The 13,071-nt window shown below is 57.7% G+C and overlaps 1 protein-coding gene across 4 annotated transcripts in view; it reads left to right on the forward strand.

The window, feature by feature from the left end:
* RPS6KA1 (ribosomal protein S6 kinase A1) overlaps positions 1–13,071 on the forward strand; it is a 37,947-nt gene that overhangs the window by 9,653 nt on the left and 15,223 nt on the right. For 2 of the 4 annotated variants that reach the window (XM_086329990.1, XM_086329997.1), the window contains 10 exons: positions 5,147–5,263; positions 5,539–5,620; positions 7,456–7,536; positions 7,719–7,798; positions 9,429–9,535; positions 10,506–10,543; positions 10,883–11,025; positions 11,441–11,511; positions 11,825–11,913; positions 12,876–12,940. In XM_086329990.1, coding sequence (XP_086186116.1) covers positions 5,147–5,263; positions 5,539–5,620; positions 7,456–7,536; positions 7,719–7,798; positions 9,429–9,535; positions 10,506–10,543; positions 10,883–11,025; positions 11,441–11,511; positions 11,825–11,913; positions 12,876–12,940 — 873 coding nt within the window. Of the gene's footprint in view, positions 1–2,254; positions 2,365–4,095; positions 4,297–5,146; positions 5,264–5,538; positions 5,621–7,455; positions 7,537–7,718; positions 7,799–9,428; positions 9,536–10,505; positions 10,544–10,882; positions 11,026–11,440; positions 11,512–11,824; positions 11,914–12,875; positions 12,941–13,071 lie in introns of those variants that run through there. The other 2 variants (XM_086330008.1, XM_086329985.1) reach the window with 2 other exon arrangements.

Genomic DNA, 13,071 nt, shown 5'->3' on the forward strand with positions numbered 1-13,071 from the left:
TCTTGTCCCTTCAGCCTGCCCAGAGGAGACCCTGCAGCAGTAAGAAAGCCCTTGACGTTCAGGGAGTTCTGTTTACCACATCCCTTTATCTCTGTGGCCCATTTTTGCTTCTTGAAACAACCTCTTGAGGGTGCGAACATTTTACAGAAGAAGCTGAGGCTTAGATAGGGAGAAAGGGTTGCACGGGAACAAATGAGTAGACGGGTCTTAGTTTCCCACCCTGCCCTCCTGGCCTCAGGCCTCTTTTCCGTGCTGGTCTCTTTACACGGAGTGTCTTTTTTCCACCTCTCTGCTTGGCCAGCTCCTATTGATCTTCAGGGTCCAGCTAGACTGTCGCATCTTCCCAGATCTTACCCCGGGCAGAGAGTGAGACGCTATGGGCACCTCCAGCACTTGGCCTGCACTGTTGCACGCCACACTTCCGTTTCGTTATTGTGTATTTGGGGGAGCTGCCTGAGGACAAGGCTGGAGGCTTCCTTAACACGTGCGCCTCCTAGTGTCTGGCTCCTGGCCTGGGAACACATAGCCGGGGGCCCGTAGCGGTGAGTAACGTCCAGAGGGGAGGCAGGCTGGTGGGCCTCGCAAGGAGGGTGATGATGAAATTTTTCAGCCTGTAGGCTTCGATTTTGCCCCAAGCTCTCCGCCTTTCTAGCCATGTGGCCTTGGGAAAGTCACTTTCTGTCTGAGTCTGGTTTCCTCTTCTCTGGAATGGGATGACAGCACTTCCCTTGGAGTAGGACATCTGAGCCTGGCAGAATCCACACCAATAAAAGCTGAAGGAAAGAATGGCTTCCTGCAATAAATGCTCAGTTAAGAGGCACAGTTCTCATTGTCACTGCATGCCAGTCCTGGCCTCGGGCCCAAGGCCAGCTCGCCTATCAAGGAGGCCTGGAAACTGTGGACCCACTGCCCAGAGGCATGTTGGGAGAGGCGTCTGGGGATGTTTGCCCCATGAGAGGGGGCACCCCTGGGAGGCCCTGCAGATGCTGCCATCTGGGGGAGGGGCTGTTGATGTCCGTTAGGGCCAGAGATCAGCAGGTGGGCTTGGGCTGCAGCTGCTGGAGGGAGGCCCAGGTTGGGGACCCTACAGGCCAGGGATCAGGCAGGGAGTGTGGTAACAGGGGGCAGAGGCGGGTGGCGCTCTGGGCTTCTCTCCAGCTGCCTTGTGGGAGGAAGTAAATAAGAGGAAGTATCTATGGGGGGAACGGGGCCACGACCAGGGGGTGGGGTCTGGCGCTGTCCTCCCCACTGCTGCCACCAGAGGCTCCCAGGCCCTGCACGCACCCCTCCAGAGCAGACAGTTTGGAGACAGCGTCCCCCCTATTGCCCCTTCTTATACCCTGCCAGCCACGGAGAGCCTTCTTTGCTTCTGAAGGGTACACGGGTAGTGAGGAGTCGGGGCGGGGGCGTAGCTGGTACTGGACTAGAGAGCTTTGGGGCTCTCAGGGCAACCCCAGACCCCAGGTCCTCCAGGAGAAGCTGGAGTACAACGAGAGGCCTCAGTCTAAGGAAGTATCTTGCCCAACAGCCAGCAGGCCCTCCTCAGACTGCTGTCAGGGGCTCTGTGGGGACTGGAAGGGGAAGTTCTGTGTCCGTGGGGGCGTTTCCACATAGGGCATGTCTGTGGAAATGGTTTCCGATCAGCGGACTCTGTGCATCTGTGTGTGTCAGTTCCTGTGAGGGTACTGGGTGAGTGATGTGGTGAGGCCATGTGGCAAAGGGCCGGGCCTGGTCCCCCCTGCCCCACGGCTACCTGTGAGGTCCATGCCTTCTGCACCGTCCCCCCCCACCGCCCCCACCTCAGGGCCCTGGGCGGATAGGCTTCTTCAGGGCAGCGCTGAGTGCGGTCGTGCCTGCTCTGTGGGCTGCCATTTTGGGTGGGCCCAGCCATGGGAAGGTCACCACAGGGGGAGGAACGCCCGTGCTCTGGGTCAGACTGTCAGAGGTGGTGGCCCTGCTGCCTTTTGCCCCCCATTCTCTCCTGGAGGTGTTTGCAAGTAAAGGGTGTCCCCTGTGTGGCTGCCGCCTCTACTTGTGACTTCTGTCTGTGTCCAGCTCTTCTTTCCTTAGGATCAGAGAAGACGAGGAGAAAGGTCTCTCTGCATCCACCCTGGAGTTGTGGGCTTGGGGTCTACGGTGTCCCCTCCTCCGCAGGGGAGCCTTACCCATGTTCTGTCCCTCCTCCCGGCAGAGGGGGAAGTGAGAAGGAGCGGGTCAGGGACCCTGCCTTCTGGGCCAGGAAAGTTGCAAAAGCAGAAGTGAGGGGAGTAGCCAGGCTCTCTGGCCATAGACGTGGGACCCACCATGCAGACCCCAGCAGATTTCCCCAGGGCTGAGAGAGACTCACGCCCCTGCCCCAGAAAGGTGAGCAGAGGCTTGGCCAGCCTCCAGCGGTGTCTGTCACCAAGACTCTGCGCCAGGAATGGGTTTGGGGGTGGCTCTGTGCCCTGGGGTTTCCGGGTGACTACCTCTGTCCCCAGGGACGGTTCTCAGTCAGAGGCAGACCGAGCGGTGGAGACTCAGACCTCAGGATGGGGCAGGTCGATGTTGCTGTGTGGTCTTTGCCCTCCCCAGCCCCTCTCTCAGCCAGGTTTTCTGCCTGTCCCACGTACTGGGTTCCTCTCAGGGGCCTGATTGACCTGCAGTTTTTCGTGACTGCAGCTTCTGTGGCTGTTCAGGCTCCCTCAAGGGAGGCGTCTCTGAGGGTCGACATCTAGAGGCAGAAGTCCCCAGACTCTCCCTGGTACTAAGGGAGGGGCCGGGCTTGGCTCGGCAGGGCATCGCTCTGGCTGACTTGCCCGCCCTCCCTTTCCTGGCCCCTGAGGCCTGCTGACCCCCGGCCAGGCAGGGCCCAGGGAGAGGACTTGGGTTTGAGCAGGCTCTGCCACCAGTTCACTTTGAGCCTGGGTGAGTCGCTGTCCGGTGAAGCTCAGTTTCTGGTTCCTGAAGTGGGGCATGACAGCTTTGGGATATCTGTCTGGGTCAGGGTCAGAGTCATCAGATTACACTCAGCAGACATCCGTCTCCGTCTAGTGACTTGATCCTGGGCCCCTCTCAGGCCCTGGCATAGGACGGAAAGCCCAAAGAAATGGAATTCCTCAGAGATGAGTCGGCCACAAGTACCAGACTGCTCTCTCTCAAGTGCTGGGGTTTTGCAGATGATGTTCCCCCAGGTGGACCAGCAGGAACCCAGAGCTCTTGCCCTTAAGTCCAGGGTCTGACTCTGTGGGTGCCTGTGTGTCTATGTGCCCTGGGTATCTGTCAGCCTCCTTGGGCCTCACTGACGCTGGCTGCCTCTGACTGCTGCCCACTTGCTTCTGCTGTTGGGTTCCTGTCTGTCTCCACTCCATGAATGCCTGTCTTTACCTGTTGGGTCCATGTCACATAGCTGGGTGCCTGTTGGGTCGTGTCCCTTCTGTCTCTGCCTGTTGAGTACATTCCCCATCTGTCTCCACCTGTTGGATGCAAGCCCCCATCTGCCTCTGCCTGTTGGATCCCCATCTGTCTCTGCCTGTTGGGTACATGTTACCATCTATCTTTGCCTGTTGGAATGTGTGCCTCCCATCTGCCTCTCCATGGTAGATATGAGTCCTTGTCCACTTCTGCCTGTTGGGTATGAGTCCCTTCCTGCCTCCTCCGTATGTTGGGTACATGTTCCCATCTGTCTCTGCCCATCGGATGTGTATTCTTCCCACCTCCTTCCTGTTGGGTGCATGGCCCTGTGCATCCCAGCCTGCTGGGCACGGGGACTCTCCTACCCATCTGTTGGATGTGCGCCTTCATCTGTCTTCACCTGTAGGGAGCCTGCCTCTGCCTGTTGGGTGTCCCTCCTCATCTGCCTGAACATGTCTGGTCCCTGTGTCTGCCTGTTGGGCACCTGTCTCCTCCTCAGCAGCTGGCTTGGCATATGGGGCTTTCCCTCTGCAGGCCCACAGGGAGGATGGGGAGGAGGGCCAGAGGGCAGCCCTCCGGCGATGGGGAGGGTGGGGGAGAGAGAGGAAGGGAGGTGGTAAGGGAGCTGGGAAACCACAGGCCCTGAGTGATTGGCGGCCCTGGGCTGGCCCAGCCCCCGCCTTCACCCTGCACATCCGCCTTGGGCCTGGCCACCTCCGCAGCAGCCCCGGACGCTGCCTGCTCCTGCCATGGTGCCTCGGCCCAGCCGGGCGCATGGAGCAGGATCCCAAGCCGCCCCGTCTGCGGCTCTGGGCCCTGCTCCCCTGGCTGCCCAGGAAGCAGCGGCCCAGGATCAGCCAGACCTCCCTGCCTGCCCCTGGCCCTGGCCCCAGGCAGGACTCGGTGAGTGTGCCCAGCTGTCTGGGCCTGGCCTGACGGTGGCCCCTGGAACAGGTGCCCTGGTAACCAGTTTGGAAACAGCTGGCTCTGGGTTCTCCTTGCCCATGTCTGACCCTCCTGGGTGACTAGACCCTGTCCAGCCTTGCTTCCTGGGAGAGTGAGGAGGCACTTCCGGGCTCCAGGGTGGCATCAACAGATTGGAGGGAGAGCAGAGGGGTTCTAGAACATCTGGGACCTGGCAGGAGTTTCTAGGAGACTTGTGTGAAGGAAGTGTCAGAGGGTGGTGCAGAGAGTCCCAGTCTTACTCCCTCAACCTCAGGCTGACACTTACTGGGATGCTAGGGGGAGTCTGAAGTGGCAACTTTGTGTTCTTGTGTATCTTAGCCTTGTCCTTCTACCAGAGAGAGCCCATCTTCCATCTTGGCCAGAAACAAAACCCAGCTGTGCCTTCCCAGTACATGAGCAAACTCGACTTCCTATTGTGGCAAAACCAAAACCTTTGTAGCTGCGGGAGGGGAGCCTCCAGGGAGGACTTGGGGCAGGTCTGTAGGCCTCAGCCAGAGCCTGGCATTGGCTCAGCCCGGCCATGCCTGGGCACCCCTCTGGGCCTGACCAGGCTGGAGCAGCAGGAACGATACGAGCTCGCCTGACCCGGCTCCTTGGTGGTTTGGCCCTCCCTGGGTTTTGATATGCATGAATTGGGAGGCCTTGTCTTCCAGGATAGCTGGCTGGTTGGGCCTGCAGGACCCTGTCTGCTGAGATCTGGCGGGAGTAGGATCTCAGGATGGGGGGCCGTGCCCTGTGCTGACCTGGATGGGACCCACCATGCTCACCAGCTCTGTTCTTCCATCAGGATGAGGGCGTTCTCAAGGAGATCTCCATTACACACCATGTCAAGGCTGGCTCGGAGAAGGCCGACCCATCCCATTTTGAGCTCCTCAAGGTCCTGGGCCAAGGATCCTTTGGCAAAGTGAGTCCCGAGCCCACAGCTGGGAGGGCAGCACTGGTCATGTCACAGTGGGGGTGGGAGGACCGCCTTGGAGCTCAAAGGATCAGAGCGCAAGGGTTGATGGGTCTGAGGGGAGGAGGAGAGAGGTCACTGTGGTACCCAGGGGCAACACAAGGGCAAGCTGGTGCTTAGGGAAGCTGGAGGTCAGCCTGGGGCATGAGAGCTGGCAGGGTCAGCCCCCTGCCTATCTTCTCTTCTGCTTCCCCCTCACCACCCCCACCCCGATGCCGTCTAAGGTCTTCCTGGTACGAAAGGTCACCCGACCTGACAGTGGACACTTGTACGCCATGAAGGTACTAAAGAAGGCAACGCTGAAAGGTGAGTGGGGGGTGCCTCCCCGCAGAGCCTCAGGCTGGGCAGAGATAGAGGGCAGATGACACCCAGCTCTTAGGGGCCTAGGGTCTGATGGGAAAGACAGCAATCTCACCAGGAATACCCGGTCTGAAGATACAGAAACAGGCCTATTCTCAGCCCCTCCTTCTCTCCCACTGCCCCAATGGCAAAGACAGGATCCATTCAGAAGAAAAGACTTCGGGAACTAACCCCTTCCCACCCCCCTAAGCCAAGTGCCAGTGTCTGTAGCTGAAGGGCATCTGGCAGGAGGCAGGGGTGAGTGCAGTGTGTTGCGGGGGCGGGCGGGGCAAGGGCTTCAGATATCAGGCATCAGCTTGGTTAGGCCGAGGCATTCTGTTAGCAGAATTGCTTCATGATGCTTGAAGAGTCTGAGGGAGACCTCTCAGAGTTGGGGAGAGCATGAGAGGAGAGGAGGGAACCCAGGGAACGAGGCAGTTGGGCGGGTTGGAGAGGGTGAGTCAAGGCAGGGCCCCAGAGATGGATGGAGAGGTTCAGAAAGGAGCTGAGCCCACGTCTAGAATTCCCAGACTTACAGAGGGTGTGAGGGTGGTTGCGAGTGGGCTTTGGACTGGACAGTGACTCCTTGGTCAGCCTGGGGACCAGGCTGGTCCTGCTGACCAGGAGGAGTGGGCCCTGGCTAGGATGGTGGGGGCAGAATAGGAGGTACTGGCCTTGGGTTCCTGTGGCCACAGTGGGCTGGCTGTGGGGTGACAGCTGTGGTGCTCTAAGACCAGCCTGGTAGGAATGGGAATCCTTCCCCAGGAAGGATGATGGAAGGAGAAAGATGCTGTGAAGGGCTCCCAGGCTGGGACAGGGGAGGGGGTGCGGGACCCCACAGACTGGTGCAGTTGGTGCTGGGACCCAGGAGAATCTGGGTTTCAGCCTCACAGGGGAGAGGCTCCCATGGGAGTAGCCAGGTAAGCTGTGCCTTTAGAGGGTGAGTTAGGCCTTCTCTCCAGACTGAAAACATAGAGGAAAGACACCCCAGGAGGGAGGAACTATGCCTGAACAGAAATGTAGAGTCATTTGATAGTTTGAAAATGCTAGATGTATTTGGGAAGCAGTGATGAGGGTAGTTAATTCAGCATGGTCCCAGCCTTGTCGGGTGAGTGAAGCAAGAAAATTAGAGGGTGAAAGGTGCTCTGAAGGGGGACATAGAGCACTACAAGAGTCCAGAGGGCTCCAGCTCAGCCTGGCAGGTTAAGGAAAGTTTCCTGGAGGAGAGAATGCCTGAACTGAGTCAGAGGAGAACTGGCTGACGATCAGAACGGCCTAGGGACTTTTATTCTTAAAAAAAAAAGGGTGAGGTGCCTGCTCAGACCTATGAGTCTGAAATTCATGCCCAGGGAGTCTACCCTCAGCTATAATCAGGGACTTTTTTCTTGCTTTTTTTGGCCACACCGCATGGCATGTGGAACTTCCCCAACCAGGGATCGAACCCACGCCCGCTCTAGTGGAAGTGCAGAGTCTTAACCACCGGACCACCAGGGAAGTCTGGGAATTGGAGATTTTTATGCCAGACGGAGAAGGGGCTGATGAAGGCATCCCAGGGGGAGCCACAGGGGCAGAGGCTGGGGGCACACAAGGAACAGGTTGCTTAGGCTGGCTGGATTGAATGGCCCCTCGGGACACAGCTAGCGACAGGGCTAGAGAGATGGGCAGGGCACCAAGGGCCAGTCTTGGGCACTGCCGAGAGACATGAGGAACAAGTAGAAAAGAGAGTCCTTCTTAGCCAAGGCTGGGGGCGGTGCTGTGCTGGGCGGCCAGACCTTTGGTAAGCCTCTTCTTCCTTTGACCAGTGCGTGACCGCGTTCGGACCAAAATGGAGAGAGACATCCTGGCTGACGTAAACCACCCGTTTGTGGTGAAGCTGCACTACGGTAAGACCACAGACCCTCCCTGACCTCCCACCCCACCTGCCGGCCTTTGCCCTTGTCGGGGGGCTGTTGCCTCCCCTATATACTGCCCCATTTGCTGCCTGGCAGACCAAGGGAGCTGAGGGGCAGAGGGACAAGGCCCAGGGCGCAGCTGGCTCCCCCATGGCCTTTTCCCGTCTCCCCAGCCTTCCAGACTGAGGGCAAGCTCTACCTTATCCTGGACTTCCTGCGCGGCGGGGACCTCTTCACCCGGCTCTCTAAAGAGGTGAGCTGACGCCTGGGACACCCAGACACCCCACTGCCAGGGCCCCGGATGGAGCTGGTGCGAAAGTGAGGCCTCCACCTGGGACTCGCCAGGCCTGCCCAGCATTCCCTGACCCACCCTGGGACAGAGCCCGTTCCCTGGCTGAAATTCTGAGAGTTCCCTGAGATGGGTGAGGAGAATCAGGCCCAGGATGTGATCCTGCCCTGATTCCAGGAACCCAAGAGTGGCTCTCACCTCTTCACCTCCTTGCTTCTTCTTTTTTTTTTTTTTTAAGATTTATTTATTTGAGAGTTTTTATTTATTTTTTGGCTGTGGTGGGTCTTTATTACTGCATGCAGGCTTTCCCTAGTTGCAGCATGTGGGGGCTGTGACTCATTGCAGTGCTTGGGTTTCTCATTGCAGTGGCTTCTCTCATGGTGGAGCATGGGCTCTGGGGTGAATTGGCCTCAGGAGTTGTAGCTTGTGGCCTCTAGAGCTTGGCCTTAGCAGTTGCGGTGCACAGATTTAGTTGCTCCAAGACATGTGGGATCTTCCCAGACCAGGGATCAAATCCGTGCCCCTAACATCACAAGGTGGATTCTTAACCACTGGGCCACCAGGGAAACCCCTTCACTTCCATTTTTTTCAGGGCTTCCCTGGGCAGGGTTATGAGGATTCGGAGAAGCTCAAATCCACCTGGAAAGCTGGATTCTTTAGGATTATGTGCTGTTAACCAAAAGGCTTTTGAACTCACATATAAGAATTTGAGCCAGATATAAAAATGGGACCAGTAATACAAATTAAATTTTAGAAGAGAACCAAAGTTTTTAAATGTTTAAAATGCTGTTTGAATGATCAAATAGATAATACATGACTGAGAAGAAAAATATCCATTGAGAAGTCTTCCTTCCACCCCAGCCCTCTCGACTCCCTCCTCTAGGTAAACATTTTTCTTATCTAAATTTCCCATGTTTCTTTGGGAAAAAAATACAAACCAATTCAACGTATGATCTGAATCCTGACCCCTACTTTCTTACATACAAAACACCATTCTACATATACTGTACTTTGCTTTCTTCATGACGGTGTGTTTTGGGGTAACTTGGCACTTATACCTTGGAGATGGATCTGTAGCCATCCGTCATATGGAGGGATCCTTGTTCTAGTTTATGGCTGCATTGTTGTTCAGTTGCCAAGTCGTGGCTGACTCTTTTGCAACCCCATGGACTGTAGCCTGCCAGCATCCTCTGTCCATGGGAGTTTCCAGGCAAGAATACTGGAATGGGTTGCCATGCCCTCCTCCAGGGGATCTTCCCGACCCAGATCTTGAACCCGTGTCTCCTGCTTGGCAGGCAGACTCTTCATCACTGAACCACCTAGGAACCCCTCATGGCTGGCAGAGCACTCCGTGATGTGGGAAGGAGACAGTTTAGTTTACTGCTTGACCCTTGGGCTGTCTCCAGCCTTTCCCTACTTGCCTTTCAACGCTACCATGAGTGACTTGGATATTAGTCACTTTATTCTTTAAACCCCTTCATAAAGAGAAGGGGGTATGGAATCTCTGAGGGGGACGGGGAAGCTGCTGAGTGCCCAGTGCCCCAGCTCCTGAGAAAGGGGCGATCCCGGCTGAAGTCCCTCCCGCCCGTTGCAGGTTATGTTCACGGAGGAGGATGTGAAGTTTTACCTGGCCGAGCTGGCTTTGGGCCTGGATCACCTGCACAGTCTAGGCATCATTTACAGAGACCTGAAGCCTGAGAAGTGAGTGAAGGCCCAGCTCTGCTCAGCTCCCTAGGGTGTGCAGAGGCAGGCCCCAGGGGCCTCTTCTAGAGCAGAGCCAGTCTGAGGGGGTGGGGTGACTCCCCCTGAGAAAGTCCCCCTCTCTTGGGTTGCCCCAAGAACTGGCGGGTGGAGCAGAGTGGTGGCAGCAGTAGGCTCGCCTGGGGGCTGCCTCATCACTAGGGCTGCCATCACCAAGCACCAGGTACCTCTGTGCCTGGGCGTTGCCTACCTTTTTTGCTAATCCAGTGTGACATCTGAGATGCCACTATTAAAGGTCCTTCCTTGATATGACCCTCTGTAGAATCTTCCTTAACATCTAAATATCCTCAAGTGGTTACTTGGGAGCCCGGGGCAGGTGCTTACGTGGAGTGGGATGTAGCTTTCGAGTAAGGCAGAAAGTGAAAAGTGAAAGTGTTAAGTCACTCAGTCATGTCCAACTCTTGGCAACCACTTGGACTGTAGCCCACCAGATTCTTCTGTCCGTGGAATTCTCCAGGCAAGATCACTGGAGTAGGTAGCCATTCCTTTTTCCAGGGGATGTTCCTGACCCAGGGATCAAACCTGGGTCTCCTGCATTGCAGGCAGATTCTTTACCATCTGAGCCACCAGGGAAGCCCAGAGTCAGGCAGACCTGAATTCAAATCTAATCTCTGCCACCTCCTAACTCTCTGACTGGGGGAGTTATTTAACCTCCCTGGGCCTTAACTTCCCCATCATTAAAACGGGGCCATGTGAGTACCTACCTCACACAGTCGTTTCAAGAATTAGCAGAAAGGTAGGCAACACACCTGTGCAGCACCCCCAGTCCCTGCGCCACCCACCCATTCATCAGCCGGACCTGGTGGACCAGCTTCCCTGGGCTGAGCCCAGCCCCTACAGACCCATGGCGTCACCTGACCCCACCAAAGGCCCACGACTGAGGGGCCCTGAACCCTTCTCTCCATTGCAGCATCCTTCTGGATGAGGAAGGCCACATCAAACTCACTGGTGAGTGGAGGGCGCCTGCCCCTCCGGTTTCAGGGGAGGGCGGGGTGGGCTCTAGAGGGACCTGGGCTGAGTGCTAGGGTATCCGCTTGTCCTGAGAGGCTGTGCCAGGCACTTAGAAGTGGTCAAAAGTCCAGGCCTGGCATGACGTGGGTTTGCATCCCAGGTCCCCACTGTGTAATGCTGAGCAGACCATCTCACCCCCCTGGGCCTCAGCTTCCTCCTGAGTACCATGGCGGTGATGCCCTCAGGCCTCTGGGCAGGAGGGCATGGGTGTGCAGGGGTGGCAGCGAGGAAGGTAGGGGGTCCTGAAGGTGTGTCCACTTGCGCTCCTTGTCACAGACTTCGGTTTGAGCAAGGAGGCCATCGACCATGAGAAGAAGGCCTATTCCTTCTGCGGGACAGTGGAGTACATGGCCCCTGAGGTTGTCAACCGCCAGGGCCATACCCACAGTGCAGACTGGTGGTCCTATGGGGTGCTGATGGTGAGTGCCCAGGCAGGGGTAAAGCATCCAGCAACCAGCCCAGGCATTGGGCCTCAGTTTCCCCATCTGTGGGGCATGGGGGCAAGGGAGGGTGGTTTCTGGTCTCTAAGGCTCTTCTCTTGTCCTCTCATAGCTAAGCTGGCCTCACACTCCTCCGAGCTGCAGTTTCCTTCCTTGGAAGGATTCCGGGCTTGGCCCCACCTGGGGTGCCCCCCGCCCCATACTGGGCCTCTCCCCAACCTCAGGCCCCTAGTTCTGCTCCTGGTGGTCTGATTGATGGAGAAGGGAGGGACACACACAGTTCTTGATCCAGGTGGACCTCCTGGGCAGGGGGCTGAGTGGCTGGCCCGGGTGGGAGGAGGTGGGGGGCCTGAGGGGCGGGAGCAGAGCCTGAACGGACCCTTGTTCCCTGCAGTTTGAGATGTTGACGGGCTCCCTGCCCTTCCAGGGGAAGGACCGGAAGGAGACTATGACCCTGATTCTGAAGTAAGCCCCAGCCTCTCTCTGACACCTCCAGGTGTCTCCTTTCTTGGCCTCGTTTGGGGGCCAGAGTATCACCCCACACCTATCCTCAGATTCTCCAAGAACAAGACACTCCGCTGGTTCGAGTGCTATGCTTTTGCTAGGGCTCCCTTTTCACCCACGGGGCCTGTGGGTGGAGAATCCTGAGTCTCTGGGAGGGAAGTTAGTGGACGGCTTGTCTGGACTGAGCTGGAAATGAGATGTGGACAGAGGCGGGAGGTGAGATGGGGCCTCCGGGGCGGGGCTCAACCCTGACGAGACCCGGGGGCCATTGCAGGGCAAAGCTGGGCATGCCCCAGTTTCTAAGCACGGAAGCCCAGAGCCTCCTGCGGGCCCTGTTCAAGCGGAATCCTGCCAACCGGCTCGGTAAGTGGCCCCAGCCCAGGGGAGGGGAGCGGGTACAGCTGTGACCTAGGCCACGGGGCCACATCTGGGGCTGAAAGGGGCCGTTGTCCTTTGTGTGGGCAGACAATGCCGGCGGCCACCCTGCCTTCTGGCCCCATGTGTGGAGTGTGGGGCGGGGGGGTGACCTGTGTCTGGGGGAAAGCAGGAACTGAGTCATCTCCACTCCCCCTGGGGATGAGGACAGAGGCCGGCACGGCTCCTCCGCCAAGGCTGCTGGCTCAGGAGAAGGGGCACGAGTTCGGGCGCCAGGGGCTCGGGACCCCACTGCTGGCACGCGGTGGTCCCTCCACAGATACTGTGGTCGGATGAGTGCTGTTTGTGAGCAGAGTGACCCAAAGCAGTTGACGTCTTCCCCGAGAGCCCGAGGTCCTTGTCTCCACCAGGGACAATGATCTCGAGCTTCGTGGATTAAATGAAGTCACATGAACGTGCCTGTAGTAGCTGATCAGTATGTGTTGGCTCCTTGGCTCCCGGGTTCACCTGGACCTTGACCAGCTTCGTAAGGTCCCATCCAGGTGTCTGGGCTTGAAAGGAGGGAGAGCCTGTCTGGTGGCTGACAAGGGCGATGGGCTAAGAGCAGCAGAGATGAGGCCTAAGTTGGTGCGGAGCTGGGGGAGGTGGGGACCCCCTGCAAATCTCAGGACAGGTTTGACCTGTCCTGACTTTGGCCTTTGACAAGTTGTCTAGCTTCTCTTCTCTGGACCCTCCTTCTCCCATCAGTACATGGGAGCCCAATCATCAAGAGGCTCCAGAAAGTGGAAAATGCTGAGTGGTCTGTAGGCCTCGGGGTGATAGCTGGACTTGGGGTGGTGTGAGCCCAGCCTCTGGTCCCAGACCCCAGTGAGGCGCGGCCACTCGGAGGACAGGGCGGCTGTCTGGGGTCGGAAGGCCCTGGGGCAGGCCCCTCATCTGGGCTCTTGCAGGCTCCGGCCCTGATGGGGCAGAGGAAATCAAGCGGCATGTCTTCTACTCCACCATTGACTGGAATGTGAGTGAGTCTATCCACCCTGGGGCCCCAGGCAGGGCTTCGGCTGTGGTGGGAGGGGGCCTCTGCTGACTCGAGCCTCCGATGTGAAGCAGAGGTGACAGCGTGGCCTTGGGGGCACGGGCCGGCCTCCC

The sequence above is a fragment of the Bos grunniens genome, chromosome 2, assembly GCF_055505025.1.
Source record: "Bos grunniens cultivar Pamir isolate PY7600 chromosome 2, Bosgru_T2T1.0, whole genome shotgun sequence".
NCBI classification, from domain to species: Eukaryota; Metazoa; Chordata; class Mammalia; order Artiodactyla; family Bovidae; genus Bos; species Bos grunniens.